Genomic DNA, 19,523 nt, shown 5'->3' on the forward strand with positions numbered 1-19,523 from the left:
ACATATGTAAACTGCATATATTCTCATCCTCCCAAAATGCATATACCCCACAAATTCCACTCTTCACTTTCTTGCAGAATATGAAGTATGTCAACAACACAACCTTAGAGAAATTGCAATGGTATGAAATTGGAACGGGGGACTTAAACCGACTGTTACACAAGACTGCATCAGCGTAAGAAGCACTAAGAAAAACAACCATGGCCTTATTACCATCTGGCTAACCCTTCGGGGCCAGAGTCATCTGGGACATGTACTAGTGGGAGGTAACATGCTATAAATAGTAACAGAACGTAACATCTATTCCTCTGCTTTTTTGCTGGATTCTCCAGTTGGGACTCAACCTGCCATCATCAAAATCCAAGTTGAGGTGAACCATCAACGTCTAACAAACAAGACGGAATGCATCGGTCAAATTGATCAGACACAACTATCGATATTGTCGGACATAAGAACTGAACTCTTACACACAACAAAAGACCTTAGTTAAGTACTGAAAAATTAGCAACGGAGAGAACAGACCAAATCTCATCCAGATGCTGTAGAATAGACGCCTCTGGTTTGAAGGCTCCAGGATTATTATCTTTATACAGGCTACCAAACGACCCCTAGATGTATTAGCTTTGAAACATGAATTACCCACCAACAATGTAACAGTAGTTTACACAAGCTTGACAACAACCAAAAAAAAAAAAAAACAGCTCCATAGGGAATCTTTGCTTCCTGCTTTCCCTCCGACTTCCATATAACTGGTACTTCAAAATTTATTCCATGGTATCAAACAGCAAACTGAAAAAAGGAGAAACGAAACCATTATTAAATAGTAGCTATGACAAGTACATGTAACATACCCAAGCTGGTGCATAGAAATCATTATTTGACAGAGACAAGAAGCAAGGGGGGAACAGTAGGGGTGTGGTAGGGTAAAGCGTGTATGCTTCCAAAATTAGATGTCACTGCTTAATATTGCCAAAAGGCTAAGAGCTGGTTACAGTGACTCTGTAGCAATACAATAAAATGACTATTGACATTTGACAAGAGATATCCCTAACTTCATACATGAAGATGGAACTTGTAAAAGATTAAGATTTCTGTTCTGCTTCAATCATTTTGCTACATTCAATCAGCTCTATATTACAGTCACATCCTTCTGGCTTTATCTTTGTTCCTATATTTCAAGACTCAAAGAACACCACATTCCCATGCACAGGGTCATGTAAAATCCACTGAAGTACCAGTGATACGACTGGGCAGCATTTGAAATGTGCTGCTTCTTTTTTCTTTCTTTCTCTTATATTAATCAAAAAGAAGAGTTGCTTTTTATCGGTTGGGTAAAGGAAAAGTTGGCACAAATATACTGCTTTTTCATTACTATATAATTGAAGATTTGCATTGGTAAAGGAGAGGTCAGTAATACTACAAAAGGACAAATGAGAGAACTTCCTGAGAGGTGTACCTTGGAGTACTTTGTATTTTTTTTTTGGTAAAGTAATAAATTTCATTAAAAGGAAGGGCAAAACATGCCCGCATATAAGAAGTACACCAAATAACTTGGAGTACTTTATAGTTTAATATGTTTTTTTAATAACCCAAAACAAAAGAGCATCAAAAAGACCCATTTGTTCCCAAAAAAGGACCGAGATATAAAGAAAAAGTACTTTACTGAATACAGAACAACTTTTTAGAAGGATGTTTTATCACATGGAGGATTCGTGGTTAATACCAATATTATAGAATAAACGTAACAGAAAGGTTCAAAAACCAACTTTTAACTTATTAATAAAAAAAAAAACCTTTAACTGAAATCAAGCAGCAGCAGCCTGTTGTAGCTCCCTCTCTGCATGCTCCCTGATCCTCCTTTCTAGCTCTGGTCTAAAGTGCCTAATGAGACCCTGCACTGGCCAAGCAGCAGCATCTCCCAACGCACAAATGGTATGCCCTTCAATCTGTTTAGTCACCTCTTGGAGCATGTCAATCTCTTCCAACTTTGCATTACCTACCTTCATCCTTTCCATGATCATCCAAAGCCACCCTGTGCCTTCCCTACATGGTGTACATTGACCACAGCTCTCGTGCTTATAGAAGTACGAGAGCCTTGCAATTGCATCAACAATATCAGTTGATTTGTCCATGACAATTACAGCAGCAGTCCCCAACCCTGACTGCACAGCTTTGAGTGCATCAAAATCCATTAGTACATCCTCACATACGTTCTTAGGAATCAGCGGAACAGATGAACCTCCTGGTATAACAGCAAGTAAATTGTCCCAACCTCCACGAACACCGCCACAGTGCTTCTCTATCAGCTCCTTCAAGGGAATACTCATTTCCTCTTCCACCGTGCAGGGCTTGTTTACATGGCCTGAGATGCAAAACAGCTTTGTCCCAGCATTATTCTTCCGGCCAAAACTAGCAAACCACTCTGGCCCACGTCTTAAGATGGTTGGTGAAACAGCAACTGTTTCAACATTTGTGACAGTAGTTGGACAACCATAAAGTCCTGCATTAGCTGGAAATGGAGGCTTCAGCCTTGGTTTGCCTTGTTTCCCCTCAAGGCTCTCCAGAAGAGCTGTCTCTTCACCACAAATATAGGCACCAGCACCAAAATGAATATATACGTCAAAATCATATCCAGTTCCACAAGCATTTTTCCCCAACAATCCAGCTTCATAGGCTTCTTTCCTAGCCTTCTCAAGGCTCTTCCTTTCATTCACATACTCTCCCCTGATATAAATATAAGCAGCTCTAGCCCTCATCCCCACTCCAGCAATCAGACAGCCTTCCAACAACTTGTGTGGGTCGTGCCGCATGATTTCCCTGTCTTTACAGGTTCCGGGTTCACTTTCATCAGCATTGACAACAAGGTATGAAGGACGGCCATCCGTTGTCTTTGGCATGAAGGACCATTTGAGACCAGATGGAAAACCAGCACCACCACGTCCTCGAAGACCAGATTTCTTCATTTCATTCACGATCCAGTCAGAACCCTTGAGGACAAGGTCTTTTGTTCTGTACCAATCACCTCGCTTCATGGCACCTTTAAGGTAAGGATCATGCAATCCATAGAGATTTGTGAAAATACGATCCTCATCTTTAAGGTCACCAAAGTGAGTCTTCTCGGGAGGTGCAGGTGGAGTAGGTTGGGGGTTGCTAGCAGTTGATGCAGCCTGAGTGCTAAATAACCTACCATATAGGCCCCATCTTTCACTAGAACGCAGTACTAATGCAGTCCTTTGCAAAGAAAGAATGCCCTTTATAGGTGCCTGTGAGAAGAACATGACACAAATCAGTAATTTTACCCTCATAACAGACAAGAGATTGAGCAAGCATAAAAAGCAATATCGACGATAAAAAACAGAAGCAACAGTTCATCATTCTCTTCCTGCTACTACCAAATTGTTCAACAATTTGATAATTTAATTTATATTATTTTTGGGTCAATTCCTTCACAAGCTTTTTTTGTTCAGTCATCCATATGTAAGGACTGAAACCGATAGTCGAAATCCTTTCAAGTGTTGCCTTCAGCCCTTGCCCATGCACTTCTTCTATAGTGAAAGATGGAGGAAGCTGCTATCCTTAACAAACTCATAATTTCCGTCAAGCTCTAAAAAATACAGATGCAACGAATATATTCTTATTGTTTTAGTTAGTTAGCTAGTGCATACCACCAAGAAGAAGAACAAGGGACAAGAAGTCTATCTGTACCACTTTCTTACTAATGTCATCACTCTCTTAGCTACCAAATCGGCGGGCAAAGAAACTATAGAAAATCAAAAGGCTTTCTTCAGCAAAGCACTAGTAGAGGAAACGAAAGCAATTGATTACCCATATCACGGCTTTATGGCTTGGTAGCCATGGTTTGGAAACAGTCTATAAGATGGTTTTGGAATGTGCACATGAAGAAAAGATACTTCATAAAATGCTGACTTCAATTTATGGGTTGTGAAAGTGTAGACCTGACCTCTCAAAACTATACAGATCATACTGATAAAGTTGCGAAGAGACAGAACTATTAGCATTCAGATAAACGTCCAAATCTAGAACATACGAACTTGTAAATCTAGGTCCACATATTGTCACAAAAGTGGTTACATTTAACTACTTAAGATGAAGATGACAGGTGCAACAAGTTATAGGGGGAATCTTTTTAAATTGGATGCATCGAATTATTGCCCAATCAATATGTCCATCAGCACTGTAGGGCTATAATTGATCAGGCAACATAGAACAAGAGGTGTAGATATTGGCAAGCTCAAGCGAAACTGTGCCCGCCCCCTCCAGTGGCAGCAGATATTTCTGCTTCAAGCATCAAATATCTGCAGACACTGATCACAATCCAAGTAGGGATTCGTACAAAGCGAGACAAATTGCACAGGAACCGGTGAGCTGTTGAGCAACATTAATCCATACTGTTTCACCTTCCTTTTGACCAAATCTAAGTAGTAAGAGAAAGAGGATTACAAAACCAAATACAGGGATTAATAGGCAGCCTTCAAAACTAAGAGAGAGGATTCAACCAATTAATCAACTATACCCACTCTAAAACTACATTAGGTCTGCAATCTGAATACTATGTATCTGTCCCATTCTATTCTTCAGTTTCAGATGATTCATCTTAGTTAGGTCCCTCCCTCCCTCCCTCCCTTCCTCTGACAAGGTAAAAGATTTTATTGTACTGCAATAAGTGCATGCATGGGTCTATGCATCATGATCGCAAAATACTCAGTCTCAACTGCTCTAGCAGATCTTCCACAACCCTCCTCTTTTCCTGGGCTTCGGATGGGGTATACTTTTCTAAACTCACGAAAAGCAGGTTCATAGATTGCAAACATAAGATCAAGAGAGCACAAAACTATTCACAAATTAACCGCTACAACCTGACACTAAAGGGAATTGGGTAAGGAAGAAACAAAAGTAATTTTTCCCTTTTTGGTGTGTATGTGTTTGTCCGTGTCCCGGGGAGGGAAGGGGAGGACATTCAGGAGGAAGACATCTCCAACTACACTGTTTTCAAAGTTTAGGTACTAATTTAATTTACATAAAAATACATGAGCCTTCCAAAGTGATAAAGTAAAAATCTTTTCTTTTCCCTGAAAAGAGAATTGCTTTCCTTGAAAAGGCTTCATTTCAAGTACAGGTGCAGACTACATAAATTCCTTGTAAAACACACACACACACAGAGAAAAGAAGCTAATGGGAATATGAATTTAGGAGTTCCGGTTAGGAATTTAGGTTCAAAATACCAACTTGCATAAGCTATAAAATACTCAAATGTAATTTAGGGTTTCTTCTCATACTTCTGTATAGGATACAATGGCCATTACCAATCAGTTAAACATTAACCTTAAACCCCATCTTTGAAGTTATCAATTCAATCAAAACCCTTCAAAAAAAAAAAAAAAAAAAGGAACAAACCAAGGAGGCATCAAAATGCATCTAAGGCATTTTTTCACAAAAAAAAAATAATTTCATTTCGATTTGGGTAGCCAAAAAAAAAAAAAAAGTAAAAAAAAAATAGATATCGAAGAGAGGGACGTACCATGAATGTTGAAGCAGAAACGTGATGGAATCGGTGAAGTTCAGCTGCTTCTCCAGCAGATTACGGTGAGAACGAAGCTATTGTGAATCGTGGGCCTTAGATTTCCAAATCTATTACTCCCATTTTAATTTAGATGACAGATAAAAGTCAATTTAACTAAAATTTAATGCTAAATTGAATTAGTTCAACTCAATATTTTAAAATTAAAATTTTAATATTCTATAATTATATAAAAAGTACAATAAATTATAATTTTTCTCATTTTAATATAATAAAAAAAGTATTTTAAAAAGTTAGTCAAACGAAATGTTACAATATTTTTTTAAAATATTATAAAAATAATTTAAAGCAAAATGTGTCATCTAAGAAGTGTCACAGTAAAATATTAACATGCCTCAAATTTTAGGACAAACCTCCAATAAATTTAAAAATTCAAAAAATATTTAAAATAAAAACAACTTACAAAATTTCACTGAATTACTGATTCAGTTATTTAAGGGATGGAGTGCTACATTTTTGGGCGGTTTAAAAAAAATATTTATCCTAAAAATTCAAAAAATATAATTACTCCGATTCAGTTAACATGGAGATGGACTTCCAAATATGGGTATCAAAACATAACTCTTATAACATAAAAACGTGGGCTCCTCCCTTTATTTTCTTTTCATTCCCTTTTTTCTCTACTCAAAATACAAAATTTTATAAATATGACTACAACACTTCATGAAATCAGTCAAATTTCGAGCAACTCGATGCAATGGAATTTCAAATTAGAGTCGTTCGAATATGGAAAATCCCAAATCGTTTCAAGCCTGAAATACCATATTTCATAAAGTTGGTTTTACAAGATGCAAATATAACATATTCAACTTTACATAATTTTAAAGTTCCTCTTCTCTGCTGGTTTAATGGATAAATTTTTCACAATCTTCAAATATATGAAAATGTACTAATTAAACGATTATGTGTATTATCAGTATTTTTGTCTCTATTTGTGAAAGCATGATTCACAATTGTGTATCAATGTGTATGTATATTCAATTTATCACCAATATGATATATCGTAATAATGAATATGCTTTAATGCATACATTCTGTATAAAATACATGAAAATCAACAAGTTCCTATTCTCTCCTGGTTTAATGGATACATTTTGTATAAAATACATGAAAATCAACATTTTTCCCGTATTCTTATACTACTTACTAAGACTAATATGAAATTTTTGTGTTGCCCATAGCCTAAATTGTGTAAGAAGTTGCTCCAATAATTCAATTCGTTTATATGGAACGAATTGTACCAATGTGATGACTCAAAGGGTCATCTTATGTTTTAGAACACGATTCCGTATTTTGAGGCCTTAAAAACCTTATTTATTTCTAATTCGATTTGCATGCGTAGTCCGGGCGAGATTCCGGAAAGCCTATATGGAAAATTTATGAAAATAATAATTTTTGGCCTATTTTAGTTGACTTCGGTCAACGTTTTGGACAAACGGACCCGGACCTATATTCTGACGGTTCTGGTGGTCCATAGTAAAATATGGGACCTGGGCATATGCCCGAAATCGAATTCCGAGGTCCATAGCCTGAGAAATGATTTTTTGATGAAAATTGTAAGACTGAAATTATAATGATTTTAAGAAATTGGTTAATATTTGATCTCGTTGGTATCGGGCCCGTATTTTGGTTTCGGAGTCCGGTACAAGCCCGTTATGATATTTATACCTTATCTGTAAAATTTGGTGAGAAACGAAACTGATTTGACGTAATTCGGACCTTTGGTTGAGAAAATAGAAGTTTTGAAACTTTCTTAAAAATTTCATGCAATTTGGTGCTAAATTCGTAGTTCTAGGTATTATTTTGGCGATTTGATCGCACGAACAAGTTCGTATGATGTTTTAAGACTTGTTTGTATGTTTGGTTTGGAGCCCCAAGGACTCGGGTGAGTTTCGGATAGACTATAGAGTGATTTGGACTTAAGAAAATTTGCTGGTATGCTTCAGGTCCGCAGACTTCGCAATTGCGAGGTCTGGCTCGCAAATGTGAGCCTCGCATTTGCGAAGAATTTCGTATTTGCGAAGAATTTCGTATTTGCGAAGCAGGGGAGGGGACTGGGTAGTTCGTATTTGCGAAGAATAGGCCCCATTTGCGGAAGTCCAGGTTCACATTTGTGACTGGGACTTTGCATTTGTGATGGCTGCAGAAATACGAGGAGTTCGCATTTGCGATACTTTTCTCGCATTTGCGAGCTTCGCAAATGCGAAGCTCAGGTCGCAAATGCAATATCTGCAGCTGATAAGTCTAGACTTAGACGGGATTTTTCATTCATTCTCCCATTTTTCAAAACCTAAACCTCAAGAGGCGATTTTCCAAAGACCATTTCTTCCCCAAACCATAGGTAAATGAATCTTAACTCGTTTCTTTCAATATTTTACTTCTTTTTACAAGATTTCATCCTAGAATCTAGAGTTTTTCATGGTGGACTTGGGGATTTTTAGGCAGAACTTAGAAATTTCGAAATTTGGGGATTTAGACCTCAAATTGAGGTTGGATTCCAAAACCAATTATAGATCCGGGCTCGGGGGTGAATGAGTAATCGGATTTTGGTATGAATTTCGGGTTTTGACCAAGCGGGCCCGAGGTCGGCTTTTGACTTTTTGGGAAAATATTGGGAAACCTATAATTATGCATTGGAATTGATTTCTTTAGCGATAATTGATGTTATTAAATTAATTATGACTAGATACGAGTGGATTGGAGGTAAAATCTAAAGGAAAAGCGGTAATTGAACTTTGAGTTGGCCGTTGGATTGAGGTAAATGGTTGGCCTAACTTTGACTCGAGGGATTATGGATCCCCGACTTAATTGCTATGTGAAATTCCATGTGCGTGGCGTATAGGTGAGGTGATGAGTATCTATCCGCCGCCAAATTATTTGTTTAGCCTGTTTCCTTCCCTGTTCTTAATATATTGTCTTCTTGCCTTAACTGCTACATGCTTATTGGTGTTTCCATGTTTAATTGCTTCTTGTTAAATGTTGTTTTCTTTATTGAAGATATTAATTATTCTGTAGTTTCATTGTACTTCATTATTAGTTTAAGTTGGCTTATTGGTGTTTCATGGAATATTATGGTTGGTCTCGCTGTGTAGTATTAATTGAGTAAGGTTTCATAATTTGTGTAGTCTTCTGTTTGCTTTGGTTTGAGGCTTAAATATTGTGGAGGGTTTTGAGCCATATTGTGAAATTCTGTTCTATTTGTGTGATTGGTACTTATATGGTGGGATCGTGTTGCACGCCGTAACAGGAGGAATAAGGGTGATATATATTGAGGAGGAATAAGGGTGAAATGTGATTGTCTGGTGGGATCAGATTGCACGCCGCAATAGGATGAATAAGGGTGATATATTAAGGAGGAATAAGGGTGAAATGTGATTGTCTGGTGGGATCGGGTTGCACGCCGCAACATGAGAAATAAGGGTGGATTGATAATGAGTAATAAGGGTAAATGTTCATATTGTTACAGATTATATGGTGGGATCGAGATGCACGCCGCATCAGTTATTTGTTTATGTATCTTTCCCTGTTGTGAAGTTATTTTGTAGTGTTGTATCTCACTTAAGGATTGGTTATAGCTGGTACTGATAAGATATTTGAAGTTCTGTATTTATTTTTGTTGCAAGTTAGTGTTTCATTTCGTACCATACTTCATTTTCGTGTTATTATATATTGTATGCAGGTTATATTGTAATTGCCCCGCCGTAGCCTCGTCACTACCCTGTCAAGGTTAGGCTCGGCACTTACCAGTACATGTGGTCAGTTGTACTGATACTACACTCTGTACTTTCTGTGTAGATTTTGGAGCTGGTAGTGGCTGATCGTGAGGCCGGTCGCATACATTTCATCTAGGAGACCCAAGGTAGTCCTGCTGGCGTCCCCTCCTATGTTTCTACATTCCCATTTTCTTTTCTTTCGAAACAGATGTAATTTCTTTCAGACCAATGTTTGTAGATATTAATAGTAGGTTCGTGGATTGTGACACCAGTTTCTGGGTGGTAACAGTTTCGGTATTATTGACAGTATATAGATAATAGATTAATTATGTACTTCTACATCTATTTTAGTTAAATTTATCTTTGTTAGTATTATACTATGAAATGTAAAGGAAAAAGGTGAATAAAACTCTAATGTTGGCTTGCCTAGCGAGTGCGATATTAGGCGCCATCACGGTCCCGATGGTGGGAATTTCGGGTTGTGACAAGTTGGTATCGGAGCACTAGGTTGCCTAGGTCTCACAATTCACGGACAAGCTTAGTAGAGTCTGATGGATCGGTGCTGAGACATTTGTGCTTATCCCCTAGAGGCTACAGAGTTTAGGAACAATTTCACTTCTATTCTTCTCTATCGTGCGATTTGATCTCTCACTGCTAATTGAACTCTCTACTTTTGTTCCTTCGCAGATGGCGAGAACACGTACCGCTTCTTCAGCTGAGCAGCAGCTAGAGCCCCAGTGGCAGCTCCTACGAGGGGCAGAGGACGAGGCCGAGGCCGAGGCCGAGGCAGGGGCAGGGCTCAGCCTAGAGCTCGAGTAGCAGCACCAGCGGCAGAGCCTTAGGTAGAGTTTGATGAGGAGGCTCCAGCCCAGACCATTCCAGCAGGGCCAACTCAGGTTCTAGAGGGGTTCATCGCTACCCCGGTACTTCAGGACGCTTTGGTCTGTGTAGTGGGCCTTATGGAGAGCGTTGCTCAGGCCGACACATTTCCTGTAGCACCAACCGTCTCTCAGGCTAGGGGAGGAGCCCAGACTTGCTACCCATACTCCATACCAGCTAGGTCGCCACCTCTTAATTGGGACCAGTTCTCTCAGCTATTTCTGGAGAAATATCTCCCTATCACTCAGAGAGAGGACTATCGGAGGCAGTTCGAGTGCCTTCAACGGGGTTCTATGACTGTCACTCAGTACGAGACTAGATTTGTTGATTTGGCCCGTCATGCTCCTCTTATACTTCCTACCAAGAGAGAGAGGGTGAGGAGGTTTATTGAGGTACTTGCTCAGCCTATCATATTGCAGATGGCTAAGGAGACATGGAGTGAGATTTCTTTCCAGGATGTAGCCAATGTGGCCAGACGGGTTGAGATGGTTTTAGCTCAAGGGAGTGGTCAAGGGTCTGACAAGAGGCTGCGTCACTCCGGTGGAGGTCGAGATATTTTTGGTAGGGGCCATCCTCCCAAGCCGTTTAATTCAGCACTTCAGACATCCCATGGAACTTCAGGGAGTCTTGGTCCTTATGTACCTTCTTCAGGGTAGCCAACTTATAGTGCACCACCAGATCCTATCAGAGCACCTCCTCTTTAGAGTTATTATCGCGGTCAGTCGGCCCGTCAAGGTCAGTCTCAGTTTCCACAGCCACAGTATCAGGATGGATGCTTCGAGTGTGGTGAGTATGGGCATATCTGGAGGACCTGTCTGAGATTAGTGGGTGTTCAGTCACAACATTAGGGTTCTCGTGCCATAATTCCGGCACCGCCTGCTCAGCCAGCTAGAGGTAGGGGTTAGGGAGCCAGAGGTAGAGGTCATGCCATTAGAGGTGGAGGTCAGGCCGTTAGAGGTGGAGGCCAGGCCGCTAGAGGTGGAGGCTAGCCAGCAGGAGGCCGTCCCAGGGATATGGTTCAGAGTCGTGGGCCCCAACCCCGATGTTATGCTTTCCCAGCCAGGCCAGAGGCTGAGTTATCCTATGCTATTATCACAGGTACTGTTTCAGTTTGCAGTAGAGATGCTTCGGTTCTATTTGATCCAAGGTCTACATACTCCTATGTATCATCTTATTTTGCTTCATATTTGGTTGTGCCTCGTGATTCTCTGAGTGCTCCCGTGTATGTGTCCACACTAGTGGGGATTCTATTGTTGTAGATCGTGTATATCGTTTGTGTGCGGTTATTAATGGGGGTCTTGAGACTAGCGTAGATATCCGACTTCTCGATATGATTGATTTCGATGCTATTTTGGGGATGGATGGGCTGTCATCCTATCATGCTATATTGGACTATAACACCAAGACTGTGACCTTAACGTTGCTGGGGTTTCCTCGATTAGAGTGGAGAAGGACTCCTGGTCATTCTACCAGTAGGGTTATCTCTTATATGAAGGCTCGACATATGGTCGAGAAGGGGTGTTTGGCTTATTTGGCTTATGTTCGTGATTCTAGTGCGGAAGTTCCTTCCATGGATTCTGTATCAGTCGTTCGGAAGTTTCCTGAGGTATTTCCTATAGACCTGCCGGGGATGCCACCCGACAGGGATATTAACTTCTGTATTGATTTGGTTCCGGTTACTTAGCCCATTTCTATTCCGATGTACCATATGGCCCTGCTAGAGTTGAAAGAATTGAAGGAGCAGCTGCAAGATTTGCTTGATAAGGGATTTATTAGACCTAGTGTCTCACCTTGGGGTGCGGTGGTGTTGTTTGTAAAGAAGAAGGACGGGTCAATGAGGATGTGCATAGACTATCAGCAGTTGAATAAAGTCACCATCTAGAACAAGTATCCATTGCCGATGATTGATGACTTATTTGATCAGCTTCAGGGTGCCAAGGTGTTTTCAAAGATCGATTTGAGGTCTGGTTACCATCAATTGAGGATTAGGGCATCCGATGTCCCTAAGATAGCTTTTCGGACTCGATATGGGCATTATAAATTTCTAGTGATGTCATTTGGCTTGACAAATGCCCCACCAGCATTTATGGATTTGATTGGATTCCTTTGTGATTGTGTTCATAAATGATATCTTGATCTACTCCCGCAGTCAAGAGGAGCATGAGCAGCATATTCGGATCGTTCTTCAAACTCTGAGAGACAGCTAGTTATATGCTAAGTTTTCGAAATATAAGTTTTGGTTGAGTTCAGTTGCTTTCTCGGGTCATGTTGTATCGGCAGAGGGTATTCAGGTGGATCCTAAGAAGATTGAGGTCATTCAGAATTGGCCTAGACCTACTTCAGCCACAAAGATCCGTAGTTTCTTGGGTTTGGCGGGTTATCATCGTCGGTTTGTGGAGGGGTTTTCATCTATAGCAGCCCCGTTGACTCAAAAGGGTGCCCCATTCAGATGGTCAGACAAATGTGGGGCGAGCTTTCAGAAGCTCAAGACAGCTTTGACTACGGTGCCAGTGTTGGTGTTGCCCATGGGTTCAGGGCCTTATACAGTATATTGTGATGCATCTCGTATTGATCTTGGTGCAGTATTGATGCAGGATGACAAGGTTATTGCATATGCTTCGTGGTAGCTGAAGATTCACGAGAAGAATTATCCAGTTCATGACTTGGAGCTAGCAGCCATTGTTCACATGCTGAAGATCTGGAGGCACTATCTATATGGTGTATCGTGTGAGGTGTTCACAGATCATAAGAGTTTACATTATTTTTTCAAACAGAAGGAGCTCAATTTGAGGCAGAGAAAGTGGTCGGAGCTATTGAAAGACTATGACATCACCATCTTGTATCACCCCGGGAAGGCCAATGTGGTGGCCAATGCTTTGAGTAGGAAGCTAGCCAGTATGGGCAGCCTTGCGTACATTCCAGTCGGTGAGAGACCGTTTGCATTAGATGTCCAAGCCTTGGCCAATCAGTTTGTGAGGTTGGATATTTCTAAGCCTAGCTGTGTTCTAGCTTGCACAGTCGCCCGGTCTTCCTTGTTTGAGCGCATCAGGGAGCGGCAGTATGATGACCCTCATTTGCTTGTCCTTAGGGATACAGTGCGGCACGATGATGCTAAGCAGGTTACGGTTGGAGATGATGGAGTTTTGAGGATGCAAGGTCGTGTTTGAGTGCCGAATGTGGATGGACTTTGTGAGTTGATTCTAGAGGAGGCTCACAGTTTTTGGTATTCTATTCATCCGGGTGCCGCTAAGATGTATTAGGACTTTCGGCAGCATTATTGGTGGTGGAGGATGAAGAAGGATATAGTTGCACATGTAGCTCGATGTTTAAATTGTCAGCAAATAAAGTACGAGCATCAGAGACCTGGTTGTTTGCTTCAGAAGATAGAGATTCCTGAGTGGAAGTGGGAGCGTATCACTATAGATTTCGTTGTTGGACTCCCACGAACTTGGAGGAAGTTCGACGTAGTTGGGTTATTTGTGATAGATTGACCAAGTCAGTGCATTTCATCCCTGTGGCAGTTTCCTATACTTCGGAGCGGTTGGCAGAGATTTATATCCGTGAGATCGTTCGTCTTCATGGTGTGCCCGTGCCTATCATTTCTGATTGAGGTACGCAGTTTACCTCGCACTTCTGGAGGGCAGTACAATGTGAGTTACGTACATGGGTCGAGTTGAGCACAACATTTCATCCCCAGACGGACGGACAGTCCGAGTGTACCATTCAGATCTTGGAGGATATGCTCCTCCGCGCCTGTGTCATTGACTTTGGAGGTTCTTGGAATTAGTTCTTGCTGTTAGCGGAGTTTGCATACAACAACAGCTATCAGTCAAACATCCAGATGTCTCCCTATGAGGCATTGTATGGTAGACGGTGTCGATCGCCGGTTGGATGGTTTGAGCCGGAGGAGGCTCGGTTATTGGATACATATTTAGTGCAGGATGCCTTGGATAAGGTTAATATCATTCAGGATAGACTTCATACAGCTCAGTCTAGGCAAAAGAGTTATGCCGACCGTAAGGTTCGTGACGTGGCCTTTATGGTCGGAGAGAGAGTGTTGCTTCGGGTGTCACCCATGAAGGGTGTGATGCGGTTTGGGAAGAAGGGCAAGTTAAGCCCTAGGTTCATCGGGCCTTTTGAGATTCTTGATCGAGTGGGAGAGGTGGCCTACAAACTCGTGTTGCTACCAGGTTTATCAGCGGTACATCCTGTATTTCATGTGTCCATGCTTCAGAAGTATCACGACGATCCATCCCACGTGTTAGATTTCCACACTATCTAGTTGGACCAGGATTTAACCTACGAGGAGGAGACGATAGCCATTTTAGACCGGCAGGTTCGTCAGTTGAGATCGAAGAATTATTCTTTGATTCACGTGCAGTAGAGAGGTCAGCCTGTTGAGGCAGCTACCTAGGAGTCCGAGTCCGATATGCGGAGCAGATATCACCACCTATTCACCGGCTCAGGTACTTTTTTATCTCCGTTCGAGGACGAACTATTGTTTTAGAGGTGGAGAATGTGATGACCCAAAGGGTCATCTTATGTTTTAGAACTCGATTCTGTGTTTCGAGACCTTAAAAACCTCATTTTATTTCTTCTCGATTTGTGTGCGCAGTCCGGGCGAGATTCCGAAAATCCTTTATGTGGAAAATTTATCAAAATAATAATTTTTGGCCTAAAAAGTTGATTTTAGTTGACTTCGGTCAATGTTTTAGGCAAACGAACCCGGACCCATGTTTTGACGGTCCCGATGGGTCCGTAGTAAAATATGAGACCTGGGCGAATGTCCGGAATCAAATTCTGAGGTCCCTAGCCCGAGAAATAAATTTTGATGAAAATTGTAAGACTGAAATTGTATTGGTTTTAAGAAATTGGTTAATATTTGATTTCATTGGTATCGGGTTTTTATTTTTATTCCGGAGCCCGGTACAAGTCAGTTATGATATTTATACCTTATTTGTGAAATTTGGTGAGAAACAGAACTGAGTTGACGTAATTCGGACCTTTGGTTGAGAAAATAGAAGTTTTGAAACTTTTTTGAAAATTTCATGCAATTTGGTGCTAAATTCGTAGTTCTAAGTATTATTTTGGCGATTTGATCGCGCGAGCAAGTTCGTATGATATTTTAAAACTTGTGTGCATGTTTGGTTTGGAGCCCCAAGGGCTCGGGTGAGTTTCGGATAGGTTACAGAGTGATTTGGACTAAAGAAAATTTGCTGGTATGCTTCAGGTCTGCAAACTTTGCAATTGTGAGGTCTGGCTCGCAAATGTGAGCCTCGCATTTGCGAAGAATGGGGGGGGGGGGGCTGGGTAGTTCGCATTTGCGAAGAATAGGCCACATTTTCAGAAGTCCAGGTTCGCATTTGCGACTGGGACTTCGCATTTGCGATGGCTACCGAAATGCGAGGAGTTCGCATTTGTGATACTTTTCTACCATTTGCAAGCTTCGCAAATGCGAAGCTCAGGTCGCAAATGCGACATCTGCAGCTGATAAGTCTAGACTTTGACTAGATTTTTCATTCATTCTCCCATTTTTCAAAACCTAAACCTCAAGAGGCGATTTTCCAAAGACAATTTCTTCCCCAAATAATAGGTAAATGAATCTTAACTCATTTCTTTCAATCTTTTACTTATTTTTACAAGATTTCATCCTAGAATCTAGGGTTTTTCATGATGGAATTAGGGATTTTTGGTAGAACTTAGGAATTTCGAAATTTGGAGATTTACACCTCAAATTGAGGTCAGATTCCAAAACCAATTGTATATCTAAGTTCGGGGGTGAATGGGTAATCGGGTTTTGATTTGAATTTCGGTTTTGACCAAGCGGGCTGGGGCTGGTTTTTGACTTTTTGGGGAAAAGGTTGGGAAACCTATAATTATGCATTGGAATTGATTTCTTTAGCGATAATTGATGTTATTAAGTTACTTATGACTAGATACGAGTGGATTGGAGATGGAATCTAAAGGAAAAGCGATAATTGAACTTTGAGTTGGCCGTTAGATTGAGGTAAGTGTTTGGCCTAACTTTGACACGAGGGATTATGGATACCCTAACTTAATTGCTATGTGAAATTCCATGTGCGTGGTGTATAGGTGAGGTGACGAGTACCTATGCGCCGCCAAATTATCTGTTTAGCCTGTTTCCTTCCCCGTTCTTAATATATTGTCTTCCTGCCTTAACTGCTATACGCTTATTGGTGTTTCCATGTTCAATTGCTTCTTGTCAAATGTTGTTTTCTTTATTGAAGATATTAATTATTCCGTAGTTTTATTGTACTTCATTATTGGTTTAAGTTGGCTTATTCGTGTTTCATGGAATATTATGGTTGGTCTCGCTGTGTAGTATTAATTGAGTGAGGTTTCATAATTTATGTAGTCTTCTGTTTGCTTTGGTTTGGGGCTTAAATATTGTGGAGGGTTTTGAGCCATATTATGAAATTCTGTTCTGTTTGTGTGATTGGTACTGATGTGGTGGGATCGGGTTGCACGCTGTAACATGAGGAATAAGGGTGATATATATTGAAGAGGAATAAGGGTGAAATGTGATTGTCTGGTGGGATCGGATTGCACGCCACAATAGGATGAATAAGGGTGATATATTGAGGAGGAATAAGGGTGAAATGTGATTGTCTGATGGGATCGGGTTGCACGCCGCAACAAGAAGAAAAAGGGTGATTGATAAGGAGTAATAAGGGTGACTGTTCATATTGTTACTAATTATATGGTGGGTGTTGATACCCAATTTTTCTCTATATATTTTTAATATGCATAAATACTTTCAAAATAGCATATATATGCATATATAAGAATGCACAAGGTTTTTATAATTTTTCTATAATTTTAAAGATTTTAAATTAATTTATTTCCTCCCCTTTTTACTCATAAAATTCCCCAATAATTATCCCTCAAATTATTATTGTGGTAATTTAGTCATCTAAATTCTATATTTATGCCAAAATATTGTTAAAATATTCTTTGTGCATTTTTATAGTTGCATTTTGCATTTTTAAAGCTAATTTGCATATAATTGCAATATTAACCTTATTAATGTACAATTACGTTTTATATGCATAAAATGATCTTCTATATTTTTAAAATATTAAAAATTTATTTTAAAACATTTTAGTACACAAAATTATTTTTAGAAATCATTTATTATTTATTATAAATTATATAGGTTTAAATTGGCTATTTAAAACTTAGCCAGATTGGATTTCAATTATAGCCTCAATTAAACCCAATATGCAGCCCAATTTTAGGCCAAATTACCCGACCCAAACCCTAAACACACATACCCGACCCAGAACCCATTAAATCATGACAGTTGATCTGAAAGATCAACGGCCCGTATTGATTCTTGCCTTTTTTAATTCTAAACCACCCAACCCTAATCATTTTCCATATACCGCCGCCCTAAAATCCTCCATACTCTCAGTACACTCTCAATCGCCGACCTCTCTTCTCCGATCATCTCCGGTGACCTCTCATCGTCTCCTATGCCTCCAATGGCTTCTCTCATGCCATACTTGCCTTCTCTAAGGTCTTCAAGGGCCCAGAGCCATGCCAACTTGCATCTAAGGTTCGTCACCTGCTTGTTCTTGGCTACTCCAGTGTGATTTTAAGCAAAATCACGCTGTATTTGCAACGATCCTTGGGATTCTAGACAGGTTCCTTCATCTCTTATGGGTTTCTTTTGAAACCTTAATTTCTTTCTATATCTCCTAGATCTGTACAGATCTAAGACGATTTGAGTTTGTTCCTTTAATGTTTCACTTTGTCTCTGAGATTCTTTACAAGAATTGTTGATTTTAAGTGTTTTTCATCTGCTTCTAAAAACTAGGGTTTTCGGAACTTCCTTTTAAAACCTTGTTTAACTGATTCTTTATGTTTAAACTTCTATTTCTTGCATTTATTTTAACTGATTCTATGACTTTACTACATCTTCCACTCATCTATGTTGAAAGCCCTAATTTTCTAGCTTTCTTCGTTTGGTTTTGTGTATCAGCATGACTGACCGGTTCTTGTTTGAGTTTCTGTGACTATCTTGCCTCGAATATGTTTCTACTGATTTTCTTAGCCTAACTTACATCAACTCTATGTGCTTGTATTCATCTTGACTGTTCAAGACTTGCTTCTTTCTATTAGTGTTGTTTAACCTCCATGTTTGCTATGTCTGGTTATTCTTATCTTACTTTATTTATATGCTAAAACATTGACTCATGACTCTCTCTTTGATTGATTCTGAGTTCCCTGTTTCTTGGTTTGATTTGAAAACTTTACTTTAGACCTTCGATTCTTCTTGTTTAAACTTGGTTTATTTGCTTATTCATGGGAACCTATGTTATTCTCCTTAAATCAGTAATTTTGAGTCCTTGATTCACTGATTTGCTATATACTGATTCTCGATTATTTTCATATTCTGCAACCTTATTTAGTTTTCTTACCTTATTTGGGTTAACCGTGTTATTTGCTGATTCTTCACTAACTGCTTCCTTAATGGAACCCTCATGTATTTACCCCTAATTGTCTATTTTGTACCTAATACTTACTTTATTTCTTTCCTTAAACATTTTCTGCCCATTACCGTTGGTTAATTACCCCTTAAGTAAAGGATTACTTGCATTGATTTGATTTTGATTAGTACTTGGTTCCATAATTATTGCTGAACTTTGATTCTTGCCTTATTTTCTTCCTATTTTCAAACTATAAGTACCCTGCTTTTTATTAACACAACACACGAACACATTGGTTCAAAACTCTCTCACACTCAAACACTTTTCTGCTCTCTCTCTTTGGTTACTTGCTGTTATTCTGAGTTAGCCAGCTGCAAGCCAAGGCTAACTATTGTGCTTTCCTATTCCTCACTTTGTGTTTACTATCTCTCTACTGGTGTGTTCTGATTTCAATTCAAGTCTCAAAACCAATATGTTTTTTTTACTACTTCAGTTTATCATGTTTCTAATTTGTTTCTATCTATGATTCTGTTGTTCAACATGCAATTGACATGTTTACATTATTGCTTCATCTAGCATGCTAGTCTAACCTTCTTAGGGCTTTTCAGAATATGTTCTACCCCCTCCCCTAGTAGTCTGTCTCAATATGACTCTACCTTGCTTTGAATGTTTGTCTACTTGTTATCCAGTTTTGATATGCAAGCTGATCTGTCACTTTAAATGGCCGATTCTATGATTGTTTCTGAAACTCCTGTTGTATTGGTACCAATAGCTATCCCCTAATCCCTTAAACCCCACAAGAACTGCTATGCTCCTGATACTATGTGCTCTATGTGTCCCCAATTCCCATTCCCCTGTATGAAGGACTGTTATTTGAGT

The 19,523-nt window shown here is 39.7% G+C and overlaps 2 protein-coding genes across 4 annotated transcripts in view; both read right to left on the reverse strand.

Annotated features, from left to right (window-relative positions):
- Positions 1–43: 43 nt before the first annotated feature.
- LOC104225954 (protein FAR1-RELATED SEQUENCE 3) overlaps positions 44–19,523 on the reverse strand; it is an 83,793-nt gene continuing 64,313 nt past the window's right edge. For both annotated transcript variants that reach the window (XM_070147552.1, XM_070147551.1), the window contains one exon: positions 44–344. In XM_070147552.1, the coding sequence (XP_070003653.1) occupies positions 210–344 (135 nt within the window). In that variant the 3' untranslated portion in view covers positions 44–209. The remainder of the gene's footprint in view (positions 345–19,523) is intronic.
- Positions 464–5,687, reverse strand: LOC104220819 (NADH dehydrogenase [ubiquinone] flavoprotein 1, mitochondrial-like). Of its 2 annotated transcripts, none has more exons than XM_009771773.2 (3): positions 5,540–5,687; positions 1,801–3,263; positions 464–789 (listed from the first exon to the last, which is right to left on the reverse strand). In XM_009771773.2, the coding sequence occupies exons 1-2, from the start codon at positions 5,540–5,542 to the stop codon at positions 1,806–1,808; spliced, it is 1,461 nt and encodes a 486-aa protein (XP_009770075.1). In that variant the 5' UTR covers positions 5,543–5,687; the 3' UTR covers positions 464–789; positions 1,801–1,805. The 2 variants fall into 2 exon arrangements, with proteins under 2 accessions (XP_009770075.1, XP_009770074.1); XM_009771772.2 differs by having other exon boundaries at positions 1,794–3,263.

Source organism: Nicotiana sylvestris, chromosome 6, assembly GCF_000393655.2.
Source record: "Nicotiana sylvestris chromosome 6, ASM39365v2, whole genome shotgun sequence".
NCBI classification, from domain to species: domain Eukaryota; kingdom Viridiplantae; phylum Streptophyta; class Magnoliopsida; order Solanales; family Solanaceae; genus Nicotiana; species Nicotiana sylvestris.